The sequence below is a fragment of the Strigops habroptila genome, chromosome 6, assembly GCF_004027225.2.
Source record: "Strigops habroptila isolate Jane chromosome 6, bStrHab1.2.pri, whole genome shotgun sequence".
NCBI classification, from domain to species: domain Eukaryota; kingdom Metazoa; phylum Chordata; class Aves; order Psittaciformes; family Psittacidae; genus Strigops; species Strigops habroptila.
Genome location: NC_044282.2, coordinates 40,113,296 through 40,126,994, shown reverse-complemented (window position 1 = coordinate 40,126,994; position 13,699 = coordinate 40,113,296). Strand labels below are relative to the sequence as shown.

Here is a 13,699-nt window from a genome sequence, read left to right as displayed (position 1 = left end):
AATAATAGTGAGATTGCTTTAGATCTCCAGAAAGGCATTCTGAAGGTAATAACCATCAGTTATCTGTGAGTAGCAGACCTGTATTTTTTTTCTAGGCTACACTTCATAGCAATGGTGCATATGTCAAGCACAAGACGTTCTCAGAGATGAAAAAAAAAACAAAACAGAAAAACCTGCATATGCAGCATGCAGAGAAACCGTTCTGCAACTTAATCCATTCCCAGAAACAGAGAACTATCATCTTTTACTTAGAACAGAGAACACAGAATTAGTATTATAATTACTAAGCCCTAATACTGCTAAGCAAACAGTTTTACAGTTTCAATCAGCCAACATAAGATAATAATACTTCCATGCATGAGTACATGTAGTAAGACTGAATTATAGCCTGTTTAGAATAAAATAGCATCTATTTGCTCTATATATATTCTTGTTTTACTGTGAGGCTGAATTTTGCTCACTGCTTTCATTGTTCGAGTACAATATCCTGAAAAGCCATTGAATACACAACATAAAATGTTCTTATAATGAATTCAAAGATGTAACATCAATAAATGTTTACTGCTAAGATACCTTAAAAACGTAACTCTTAAAGATGACTGAAAATAATAAGGATCAAGATTTGGAAAGAAGCAGAAGCAAACTAGTGTGGTTTTTTTTCCGGTTCTGAAGAGTAAAAGAGTCCAAAGAAAAATACATAACAAAATGGTTCTTTCTAACAGGTAGAAAATATCTTAAATATCTTTTAATATTTTTAAAATACTCACCAAAAAATGAAAAACAGAAACAAAGATCTTTACAAGATCTCTGACTTACCATATTGATGGTGCTTCTGTTCCACTGATCTCTAAGAAGTCATATCCTTCCTCCAACTGGAAGTCAGTAAAGACCAAGGCAATAGTATCTCCTGGTTCAGCCAGTATGGTCCAGGTGCAATCAGCATTATTTTCATACTCGGACGGGAAGTGAGGACTTGAAATAGTTCCACTTGTCCCACGCAGTGTCCCTCCACAAGCTCCTTCAGCTGATGAACAGAATACCAATTATTAGCACTTTAAAGAAGTATTTCTGTCATAGCAAACCCGGATCATCCTCTCTGTGTGCAGAGTACCCACAAAACAAAATATTGTCCAGATGAATGGAACAGAACGGTTTTCAGCCTTTAAGCTGCAGAAATTCTTGGTTTGGATTTTTTGACTTTTTTTCCCCATTGGTGATACTTTAGTGCCAGGCCAAGAAGTTTAAGATTAGCAGCGACACCTAGTATGAGCTGCTTTAGAGAACCTGCACTTTGGCTCTGTGAAAGAATGAAAGAATGCAGAGAAGAAGCCTAAGAAAGAGCTTGGCAGAGAATCACAGAAATACAGTTAGTCTCTCTGTGATACAGATTTAAAAATATCGACCTTTTCTAAAGATTTCTCTCATGTCTTAGAACTATAAAATCTGCTGAAAAAATATTCTGGACTAGGAAGCACTAAGAACATCATATGAGCCATTCTCAAGTTTTTTGTTCTGATTTAGGATGTTTGAAGATAGCAAATAAATTCAGAAGGCTTTGTTGCCAGATGGACCTTCCAAATTTCACACATCATCAGCTAATAACATATATTTTTAAATGGTCATTAACCAATTTTCAAAAAAAAATACAGAGCACAGGAATTTCATGCTAAGCCTGGAATGTTGCTTAATATGTTGCTTTTTGCCAGACATAGCAGACTTCTTGTACTTGGGTATTAAAACATATAATTTAAAAAAATCTCATCCATACAGTTCATTGGCATAAAGAATTAAAAATTTGTCAAGTGGCTACTAGTGTGTTATAATGTGGCTACGAAAGCTACAGCAGTAGTAATTAAAAATATTTCTGCCTAGGTGAATGATGAGAAGCATTTAATTTTTATATTTTTACCCATCTTTACTTACTGCTATTATCATTAGGTATTATTTGCATACTGTAAGTGCATGTGGAGATTTAAAATTAAATACCTTGGCAAGGTCCATGACACAAGGAACTTACAGTCTAATTAGGATAATAGCTGAATAGTTAATTAGGACAACACAGAGGGGTAGGAGTAGAGCTGCTCTTCTCAATCACAGTTGAAAGCCTGTCAGTGAAAGTGAGTTTTAAAGGAAGATTTGAAGCAAAAAGGATTCTTTTGAATCAAAAGAAGAGGAATATTGTGGCTGGACACTCAAAAAAGACTATTAAAAGAGGAAAAATAGCTAATAAGGCACTGAAATAAAAGGAAGAATTGGAAGAAAGGCAGCAACAGAATAATTTCTTTAACATTCAAGTATTGTATGGGCCACTAATTTGATTAAAAAGAGGAGAAAGCTGCTGAAGAGATTCAAACAGGTAGTTACCTTTACTTTTCTATGTGAAAAGTAACTTCTGACTTAGTAAAGAAATGTAACATAACCTTGGCTATCAAAGCCTTATTTAGTTTCATGATTTCTTAGCATACATATTTCTTAGACAAGGGCAGGTCTTTCCGACAAATTTAGTATCTTACTTTCTGGACCTTGATATTTACGTGTTCTTTTTTAAATGAAGGAGATTTAGGGGTGAAATAGATCTACATGCCTAAAAGATTTTCTTTTGTTGTTGAAATCAGGCCATTTCTATGATGTCTCCCTCAATCCCTGGCTTTTTATACAGTGCATATTAAAAGGGCCATTGTGCCTCTGAGGGATGAAAGGGGAAAGGAAGTGAAACTTAAAGAAGTCATGGATAAAGCTGAGGATCAGAGTCAAAATACCTGGTGCATAATACATGCAAAGATTACAGTAATTTAAAAACTATTGTAAATCTGTAACAAATCAGAAAGGAGAATCAAGATTTGTTATCCAGTAATATCTAGAATGATCCTTTTTTCCTTTAAAAAAAAAAAAAGCCAAAACTGTATAATCTTCAAGCAGTTCAGATAATCATCTAATCCAGCAGCGAAAACAAAATTACCTTCATACATTCTATGATAATACTTCAGTACAGAAACTAACATTGAGTTATTGATTTCCACTGGTGTCATCATCAGTATCAGAGCTTGAATGAACCATCAAAACCTGATGTTTTCCACCCTTTCTTTTGGGGGCAGGGGAGAGAAGGGGATGAGGGGGTTTTCTGCTTTTTGCACATTTGTCATAACAGTGATTTTGTTTGGTTTGGGTTTTTTATTTTAAAGAATCAAAATGGGAGAGTATGAGTTCCAGTTAATATGGCATACAGCTTCTACCTGTATTCTTGAAAGCCAGCAAGCAGGCTTTTCCCATTCACGATAACCAGCAGGATGTGCAAAATCCTAAGTAAGTCAGCCATAACTCTTTGGTACTAGCCACTTGCTGTTATATTTTGTTATGACAACATTCTCAATGACAGCATCTCCCACTGTGTTTATACTGACATTAAGTAACATGCTAGTGGTAATTACAATGCTACTCAGTGTTTCTGCTGCACAGCCCTTGAATAAGCTTTGAGCTCTAAAGCTCTGAAATTCACAGCTGACAAGGAAGGCTTATGTAGTTGATTATTTCTGGCAATCACATGCAAAATCTAAATTTATATGCTGTGCATTACCAGTGAAAGCCAAAGGAACTCAGGCTAGTACAGATATCTGCCCAGAGGGATGCATAGTTTTTTAATCTATTCATAAAAACATTTTGAAGAGGTTTGCAAGAAACCAAGTTAGCTCAGAAATAGAAAGGGAACATTAGCCAGGTAAGCATGAAACTTACTCAGAAACTAACTCAGACCAGAGAGTCAGTATTTTCTCTCTGACAGATATGGATGTTTTATGGAAAGACCATGGCAAAAGCAGCTGCACAGAACAATTTTTCCTCTAACATATTTCCCATGTTCCAGGAGCCTGTGGTTTGGGGACCTCCTTCATCATAGTTGGCACCCAGACTAAGGCAACCAGACTGTTGAATGCTAAAATGTAACAAATTGCCTAAGAGGCAGGCAGGATGTGGCCACACTACTTAGAGGGGACAAGACAAACGGTCTAGACATACACTGTGTTTCACCAGCTGGCTCCAGAGCTAGTTGGCCTCCTTGGACTGATCGCCTTTATTGGCCATGGCCCTATGTCATGTTGTTGAGAGAGCTAGAATAATACTTGGGAATTTTAATGTATCACTCACTGTGCTTGGAGTAGTTTGATAGCAGATAGTGCCTCAGGCTTCATGAATTCAAATTCTAAGTGATTAACAAATTGCATTTTAAAACGTGCAAGTAATTAATTCCAAACACTCATGGTTATTTTCGAGTTGTAAGAAACTGCACAAAGTGCTGTTTGTATCAGCATAAATGACTACTTGAAGTATAAAGCTACAAACATTTGGATCTCTCATTAGTCAGGAATTAAGTGCTTGGAATTTGGAGAAAATGTATCTTCTATAAAGTATACATACAAACCCATATGCCTGGCACCACTGGACAAAAATACACATATACTGTATAGACTTTTCTCTTAGATAAAACACATAAACATATCCATCAAGTTAATATATGTAAAAACAAAAAGCATCACTAAGGAACAATGGCAGTCAATGAAAAATCTTACATTTCTCTTCGAACTAGGAGAAGTCATTTCACCAAAAATAAAAATATGACAATTTTGGTAAGCTGTCTCTTGCATAAATGAGATCTTGCTTCAAGTGACATGCAGACTCTACTAAGCAGATATCCAGGGATGGGGTAAGAACAGAAGCAGTATCTTACCAAACCTCCTCATCTAAATTGGTTTGTTTTGAACATTCTACCATTTTCTGATAGAATGTTTTGAACATTCGATCATTTTTACTAGACTTTCCTCTTCTTGCCACACGAATGGTTTGCAGAGTGCAATGTTCTGTATTCTATGTGCCTTTATTATACAAAAACTAATAAAATGTGTATGCAAGTAATTTTTTTGTTGTTGTTGCATAATAACAAAGAACAAACATTTAAAGCTGATCTAGTCTTTCAAAATCAATTCAGAATCTGACTTGAAATTATCAGAATTGGCTATTCAACTTTAGTTTATACTGAAACCTCCCTATTTGAAAGATCATTTTGCTACATTACGATTTTAAAGTAACTGATACAAAACATAGCTGTGACTTAAAGTACAAAAGTCATAAAGTTTTTGTCTTGTTATGTCACTTGTAGTCATTTCCTTACCTCTTTTATCACTAGCAACAGAATAGATGCAATTAAAAACTTGAGTGATATTTTATAAATCGTCATCAAATGACATATTGTCATTTTGAGTCAGTTTATAAGTCATATCAATTGAAGAAAAATGCAGCTTTAGAGGGTTCTAAATAAACTATGGGCATACATTATTCAGCATGCCTTATTAAAAATACCACTGCAACAGTTCTTTATTTATTGAGGCTGGAGAGCAATCCATGAAGAGCGATCTGGGGGTTTGGATTGATGGCAAGTTGAATATGAGCCAACAGCGTGCCCTGGCAGCCAAAAGGGCCACCCGTGCCCTGGGGTGCATCAAGCACAGCATCACTGTCTGGGCATGGGAGGTGACTGTTCCACTCTACACTGCACTGGTGTGCAGTGGTCACACACTGGGGTGTGGCCCCACTTCAAGTACTGTGTGCAGTTTTGGGTGCCTCAATATAAGAAGGACATCAAACTATCAGCGCATGTTCTGAGGAAGGGACCAAGATGGTGAAAGGTCTCAAGAGTAAGACTTAGAAGTGGTAGAGGTAAGCTGGCTGTTCAGCGTGGAGAAGAGAAGGCTGAGGGGTGACCTCACTGCACTTTACACCTTCTTCAAGGAGGGCAGCGGAGGGGGAGGTGCTGATCTCCTCTCTGGTGATCACTGACAGGACATGAGGAAATGCAATGGAGCTTCCTCAGGGGAAGTTCAGATTGGACATGAGGAAAAGATTCTTCACCGAGAGGGTGGTTGATCACTGGAACAGGCTTCCCAGGGAAGTGGTCATGGCACCAAGCCTGTCAAAGTTCAAGGAGTGTCTGGACATTCTCCGTCATATGGTTTAGTTTTAGGCAGTGCTGTGAGGGCCAGGGAATTGGACTCAATGATCTTTATGGGTATCTTCCAACTTAAGATATTCTATGATTCTATGATTTATTCAATTCTTTATTAAATGGCATTTTTCTGCAGTTCATTTGTGAAAAAGTAGATAATGGTACCTCATTTAATAGAATTCTTCTTCATTCACACATCAATGAAATAATCACGAATGATTACATTCACAGATACATACTTTGTCTATTTTGGAAATTATTAATATGAAGAGTTAGTTAAGTGGCTTTTTAACATAAGACTCTCAAAATTACCATTTTAAAATGTCTTACTGACAAAAACCTAAAAACAAGCCATAGTATATCAATGCCAAGTTTAAAAATAAGTTTTAGTTTATCAATGACAACTGTCAAGCTGCTAAACTGCCAGATTCATAAAGACCAAAAACATTAAGTGTTACAATGGTGTAGCTTTACACATTCATCAGATAACTCATTGATCTAATCTAGTTCCAACTGTCAGCAAGGTCTTTAATCATCAAAATATTCACCTCTTCTTGCTCATCTTCTTTAATATTTTAGGTTTTTATAGGCTTTATTTTGAAAAGGTAAAAGTCAACACTTCTGCTTCTTTTCTGTGTTTTAAAAAATGGAAACTTGTCACAAGCGTTTGTTTTTTCTATCATCACTTGAATCCAGATGTACTGCATCCCAGATAAGTGCTCTAATCAGTGTGCCTCCCCTTCTCAATTTCTTTCCTTGCTGTTGATCAACTTCACATAAATTAAATACTCATTAGACCATGCATCTAAGACGAATTTTCTTTCTCTCTCCAGGGTTTTCAAAGGACACTTCAAAATAATTTGGATTGCTCTCTAAGTAGAATGGGATTATTTTGTTAAAATTTCAGAAATAATTGTGGTTTATGAAATTAGTGTCTATTTCATGTATATTAAAAAGTCAGATTTCTCACTTCAAGTTAATAGTATGTACAAAATAGAAACACAGAAATTGTTGCAATTTGTTTAGGCACCTGTGGGCACCCATTGCAGCTGCAGCACTGCTTTGAACATGTTAGCATTGGCATTTCAGTGACCCCAGTGGGTTTGTCCCGTAGTTACTGGCCCTGACAATACTGGAAGAAGTGGAGCAGCCTTGTACTTCCTGGGGCTTGAGACTGGTCCATTTTTTTTCTTTGTAAATGTTGTGCTTAATTTAGCAGCCTTTTAAAATTTTATTTATTCTATCATACCAGTTTGTTATACTTGAAAGACCTCTTCCCCCTCCATCCACGCTGGAGAGGAAATCTGATCTATTAGCCAAAAAAGTTATAAATTTCAATTAAGACAGAAAGAGTGGTGGACAAACTATTTGCTAATCTGGCAGAAAAGATCAGTTATTAACTGACAGTACATCCCTGAGCAAAGTTAAAATCAAAACCCCAATTCGGCCACCTTTTTCATGCAAAACCTTGGTTTTAAGAGAGGATAGCTAGATTAAGAAGTTCAGAAATTAATCAACAGTCTGCAATCTCATACTCTTTCTCCCACAGAAATAAAAGATCAGTCTTCTGGATATCTTGCAAAGACTCTTCTTTTTTTAATTTAGTATCCTAAACTGTTTTCCAGTGATATGATCATACTTCACTTGAGAATATATTTTTAGTGCTGATAATGATCCCTTAAAATAACAGTCGACAACAAATTAATAGTAAGGCTCTGATTTTGAAGGAAAAAGAGAAAAGGCTGAATTCTTTGAGGCTAAATAATGACTCTTGCAGATTTCACATAATAATTAGGAAAGTTAATCCAGTTATTCCCAGAAGTCCACATGCAGTTGCGACATCCTTCATCTTTTTATGACCACACCCAGGGTTTGTTTTTCATGTTTAGTAAATCACTGTATCTTACTCTGATGTTAAATTTGCTTATGTTCCTAACGGTCAGACTAAAGTCCTCTTTTTCATTCTTTGACTATACTATACCATTTTGGGTACCTTCACTATGTTTTCATTGTACTGTTCATCTGATTTTTCACTTCTTGGTCCTGCCTTCCAGGCAATTTATTGCACAGATCCAGCTCTGACCTGGCATCTTTTCATTTTTCTATCAGGTCTACCAATACCCACTGATACATGTTAGAACAAGAATATACAAATATACGTATGTGTAAATATATATAAACTTATACACATGCACATATACAGAAAAAAAAGACTGAATGTAGCTGTGTCTGTATCTCTGTTGGGTCAGATCTAGTCAGTCCTGCACAACTGTGTAAGAAGTTATACAGTATATCCTATCTGCTTTTCCTGAAACACCTCTCGGACTTCTTACTTGACAAGTCACAATGGGTGTCATTCAAATTTCATCTCAATGTCAATATTGTACCAGTTCAGATTATTCTGAAAATGAACAAAACTGCTCAGGCAGAAATCTACCAAGACACTTTAAAAATTAGATTTGGGAAAATATTCTCACTTTATCATGTAATGCAACATCAATAAGCAGAATTATTGGGACATATTCTTTTTCTTTACCTTTTTTTTTTTCTCTAGATTTGTTTATAAACATGGATAAATGATGGGATCTAAACATCTTTTTCTCCTCCTTAAACTTACAAAAACTTATAAAATTGTATTTGTCTGAACCGCAGAGGCTGAGAAAGAAATTTCATCGGAGACTTACTTGCTACCTCAGAAAGTATGGAAAACACCAAAAATGACAATTTCTCTTTGTTAGATGTTTTAAAAATATCAGCTCTGAATCTCTGTAGTTAGTTCCTTTCTCCCTCTATCTATTCTAAGAATACCTTCTTGAGTATCTATTATTCACCGAAGTATTTCTTAAATAATATTTTTTAAAACTGGTATTGATTAATTATTACTTGATCCTTCTGGACCTTTCTGACATATGATCTCTTTTACCGGTTTGTCTTCTTTATTTATTCTTTATTTTCCCTCCAATAATTGGGTGTCTTTTTAATGATAATGTATTACATGTTCTTCCCCTCACAGCTATTTTCACTGTAAGAAAAAGCTTACCATTGTAGGATCACTAATCCAATTTGTATTGCTAGTGTTAGCTTCATAAAAATCTAGACTCATGCAACTATAATCAACTAGGGATTCTCAAAATTACTGAGAATTGAGAACCTAATTATACAAAGTTCGTTTAGAAGTAGTCACATACCATAAATCAGCTATTAGTGAAGTTACTGCAGTGAACGAAATTAACTTGTGAAATGTTTCAGACTTGTACTGCACAGTATTTCAACCTCAAAATAAAGAAGGCAAATGTTTTTGGGTTACCCTATTATGGCAGCCAGGAATGAGAAAACAATGACCTTTGTTATTCTCGGGACAAACACCAGAACAGAATTTAGGTAGGCCATTGATTCTCCCTGTCAATTTTTGTAAGCCACCTATGTGGCTTTGCAGCCACCACACAGCAGCTTCTAACAGCAGAAAACGGCTGCTCTCACTTCCCATACGGAAAAACATGACTAAGTTTTAATAATTACCTCATCTTCTCAGAATTTGCCTTTGAACTTTTCTTTGGAGGCTATTTTCTGTTTTGTGGGGACTGTTTTCTATCTTTTTTGGTTTGGAAGTTGCCATATTTTCACACAGCAAAAATCATTAAAAGAAAACAAAAAAATAAAAAAAAAAAAAAAAGATGAAGCCAATGTCTTGACAGTCAAATTATCTAAACTTTCTAAAAATGCCAGTGACTGCACCTTTATTTCTGCTCAGATTTCGTTCTAAGTCATCAATGAACCTGTGGTACAGTTCAGCTCCAGCACCTTCCGCATGGCTGTATTTTAAAGACAGAACTTCTGAAACTGAGTAGCAGTCAGAGAAACAAAACAGCAGATGAAAGAGTTACATCCTCCTGGAGGCTTAGTAACTCACTAGGATTTTTTCTAGCAGAAACGGCATTTGTACAGTTAGACAATGTATAAATTACTGAACACCAGCTTCTTAATGCTTCTGAAAATACTAAGCAACAAAATTGGAGAAAATAGTAATTTGCCAGCATCACCAAAACTAACGAAACATAGCACAGAGAAGAGGTTATTATGATTTTTTGGTATATAAACCATGTATCTTTATTTAACTCTGCTATATTACCTTGCATGGATGCCATGAAATTAGTTTATGATGACAAAAAAGAATAATACCATTGAGAAACAAAACTGTAACAAAAGGTGCTTTCATGGAAAAGACCAAGATTTTAGAGAAACAATAAGGGAACCTTACTTGCTTGAAGACATAGTGAATGGAAAGGGCTACCTCCTGGCATGTGTTCCAGACTGATAAAATGAAACAAAATGAGGTATATCTAAAATACCTAACCAACTCTACATTTCACATGAACTCTTAAAAATTCACTGTGGGGATGGCTCCGATCATATAAATCATTAACTGTTAAATAACTGCTGCTATGGTTCTCGTTTCTTCACAGAAAGTACACAGAATTCTTTGGATTTCATTTAAGTCCCACACAGGGCTTAGGCCCCTGCTTGAGTTTTTATTAATAGGTTAAATTCAGAGCTACAAATTATGAACAAAATTTCAGTCCTGTTAATAAGACATTTGTATGCAGTGAACACCACCAAAATGGGTGTATCTGCAGAAATAGAACAAATATTTAGTAGTCACTGATGACACCATGAACTTACGATGTGTATATTTTTCTGAAACATGATTACTACCTCTTATCAGAAGGATGAAAACCCATCTAAGGTCAGAGAACTGAAAGACAGAAAATTTTTGATTTCTTCCTGTTTCAAAGCACTGTTTCAAAGTAGCGTACTGATTGAAATCAAATACAAACAACAGACTACTCATATTGCTGTTGTGGTTTTTTTTATTATTATTATTAATTTTTGTATTTATTTTGGAATATAGAAATCTATAAAATATTTCTTTGCTGTGAGGAATTACATTATAAGACCCTTCAGTCACAAGAAACCTATACAGATTGCTACAGAAGACAACTATCCGTGACCTTGTGATGAAGACGTAGAAAAGGCAGAGGCACTCCAAATTCCCTTTGCTTCTCTCTTCATTAGCAAAGGTTGCCTGCCCTCTGTCCTCCCAGTTCTTAATAAAACAGAGAAGCTTTGGGGAGAAAAGTAGTAGCTACAGCACAGGAGAAACAATACAAGGAACTACAGAAGTAATAAGGATATGTGCACGTTCATGGTACTTAACGGTATGCAACTAAGGGTTCATGGTGTGCCACAGTGTGAGGCTGCTCTGTATCATCTTTGAAAGGTTGTGACAATCAAGGGTGATTGCCAATGACTGGAAAAAAGGCAATTTTTAATTTCTCATTTTCAAAAATCCCTAGGATCCTAGCAACTGTGTATCAGCCAAGTTCACCTCAGACCTCCAGAAAATTGTGGTGAAATTATTTATGAAAACTATTTCCATTTACATTTAGAAAGTAAAAAAAATCCAATCGAACAACAAAAACCTACCAAAAAATCAACATTATATTTAATCTTCTGATTTAATACTGTCTTAATATTTTAAAGATATTTCATGTCTTCATTTTTACCTCTGCAAAAAGGAACTGGAAAATCCCATGATGCACCATTTCCAGGACTCACAATACATGTCAACATGGCATGGCCTTCTAGGATGTAACCAGAGATACAGCTATATCGGATTTTATCTCCAATGTTGAATCTTGTTCCATGAAGTACTCCTTTAGGTATTTCTCCTGGGTTGCCACAAGTATGACTAGGTAATACTGTCAAAAGAAAAAAGGAAATATATTACAGTTAAAGTCTGCAGAACGAGGTAATAAATACTTGTCAAACAATTGTAATTAAGTAATTGCTTTTATTATTATTTAAAAAACCAGTATTCCTTACATAAATAAGGCAAAATTAGGCTATGGAATGTACTTTCACAAAATATTTCAGTTTATAACAGCCATCCTCACTTTCAAAGCTCATTTCAGAACTCAGCTCTTGATTTAAGAGTCCTTCATTTAAGTTCTTTACAGATCTATTTTCTAACAAAGTATCCTGTAAATCTTGCTGTTTCTCCCAAAACTCTGATTTAAGTAAAAAAAGGTTTTATTTAATTCCTTTGTTAAATACTGCAAAAACATTTATACAACATCATTACGGATCCAGGCAGTAGAAGGCACTTTATGTACAGTTTTCATTTTAGTTGATAGAATAGCAATTTAAAAGAATCCAATAATTAACTGGTTTCTGACAGTAAATTAAAGTCCAAGGTATATTTAGAAAGTTTGTTTTTTCTGCTTATTTTCAAATTACTTGGGTTCTGCAAAATAAATTGTCAATCCTTGTTAATAGAAACAGAAAATATGAAGGTAACAATGACTGAGCAGTGACCTTGGGCTGATATGAATGGACATACTTTTTTTTTTTTTTATTGCAGAAAGTTGCTACCATTTGTAAGCATTAGTTATTTGGAAAAGGTTGTCTTAACTCTTTATCATTTTAAATATACTCCTCCACCTAGGAAAAGCAAAATAGTGTGTTGGGGAGGAGGAAAATGCAATTGATTTTGTTCTCTATCTCATTTGAAATTTATGAATAGCATGCCATTCCTTTCATTGAAGTAGCACAAATTAAAATTCTTTAATTTCCTCTACAGCAGAACAAATAAGTGCAGGAAGCTGAAATATGTCATGAACAGAGCACAAAAGATAAACATGTTTATCAAAGCAATGGTGGTCTGAAAAGCTCACATGTAATTCATGTATCATTTCATAAACCACATGTTTCATGGACAAATTCTTTCACTCTATGCTTTTCCCTTTGATTACACTACCCATCTGCAGAACAAACATAACCATACTAACCTCACTAACCTGTATGTTGAGAGGATTAATTACTCAATATATGCACATCCTCAGAGTGTTGTAAAGCATTATATCAATATATCAATGCTAATTAAACCCCATTATACCACGTAAGTTCAGTTATTGAATGCACACCCTTAATTCATTACTCAAACAGTCACACTGGCGTTTGAATGATCACGATTACGCTTAAGTTATGACCCAAATTATATAGGAAGATTTTGAAAAGGCAAAAAAACAGAGCTAAAAAAATTAAGAGATAACACTTTCACTTACAACATCCTTTTATGAGAAAACTCCGCAAATCTTCTATAAATATTAAGAAGGTAGTGAAAGCTACATAACACTAATGCGTGATGAGCTAGATGAATTTTCTACCAATGTTGCAGACCAGAGATCGAAGATTTCTGTGCATTACAGAAACTACATCAGGTTGCTGAGTGCGTAGCTACCAAAGCTAGAAGCAAACAGTAAGATTCTGACTTCTCTTGTGCTGTTTCAGCAGCCTTAATAGAATAGGATATTTATTTGTATATGGTCATCGGAAAGAGTCAGTGTTTGACTGACATATATGAGAATGACTACATATAAAATAAAGTAATTTTAAGACATTAGAATAATTGGAATAAAATAAAGATACTAATTTACATTCCAAAAAGTTGGCAACAATGTTCTATTATATGTTACAGCATATATTGCTATATGCTCTTATATGTTTTATAGCACTATTAAAAATGCTACCCCTCTCGGTAAATTTTCCCCTTTTTGCTGCTTTAGTCATGGTAGGTTAATACAGGTAATTTTGCAAGGCAAGTCAAACAAATAAAAAATTGTTGCATGTTTTAACACAGGAGAATAC

General features: G+C 35.0%; 1 protein-coding gene across 4 annotated transcripts in view; it reads right to left on the bottom strand.

Moving 5' to 3' along the window:
• Positions 1 to 13,699, bottom strand: part of CSMD1 (CUB and Sushi multiple domains 1) — a 1,137,242-nt gene that overhangs the window by 562,891 nt on the left and 560,652 nt on the right. For all 4 annotated transcript variants that reach the window (XM_030490098.1, XM_030490097.1, XM_030490096.1 and 1 more), the window contains exons 4-5: positions 11,557 to 11,751; positions 817 to 1,024 (exon numbers count right to left, since the gene is read on the bottom strand). In XM_030490098.1, coding sequence (XP_030345958.1) covers positions 817 to 1,024; positions 11,557 to 11,751 — 403 coding nt within the window. The remainder of the gene's footprint in view (positions 1 to 816; positions 1,025 to 11,556; positions 11,752 to 13,699) is intronic.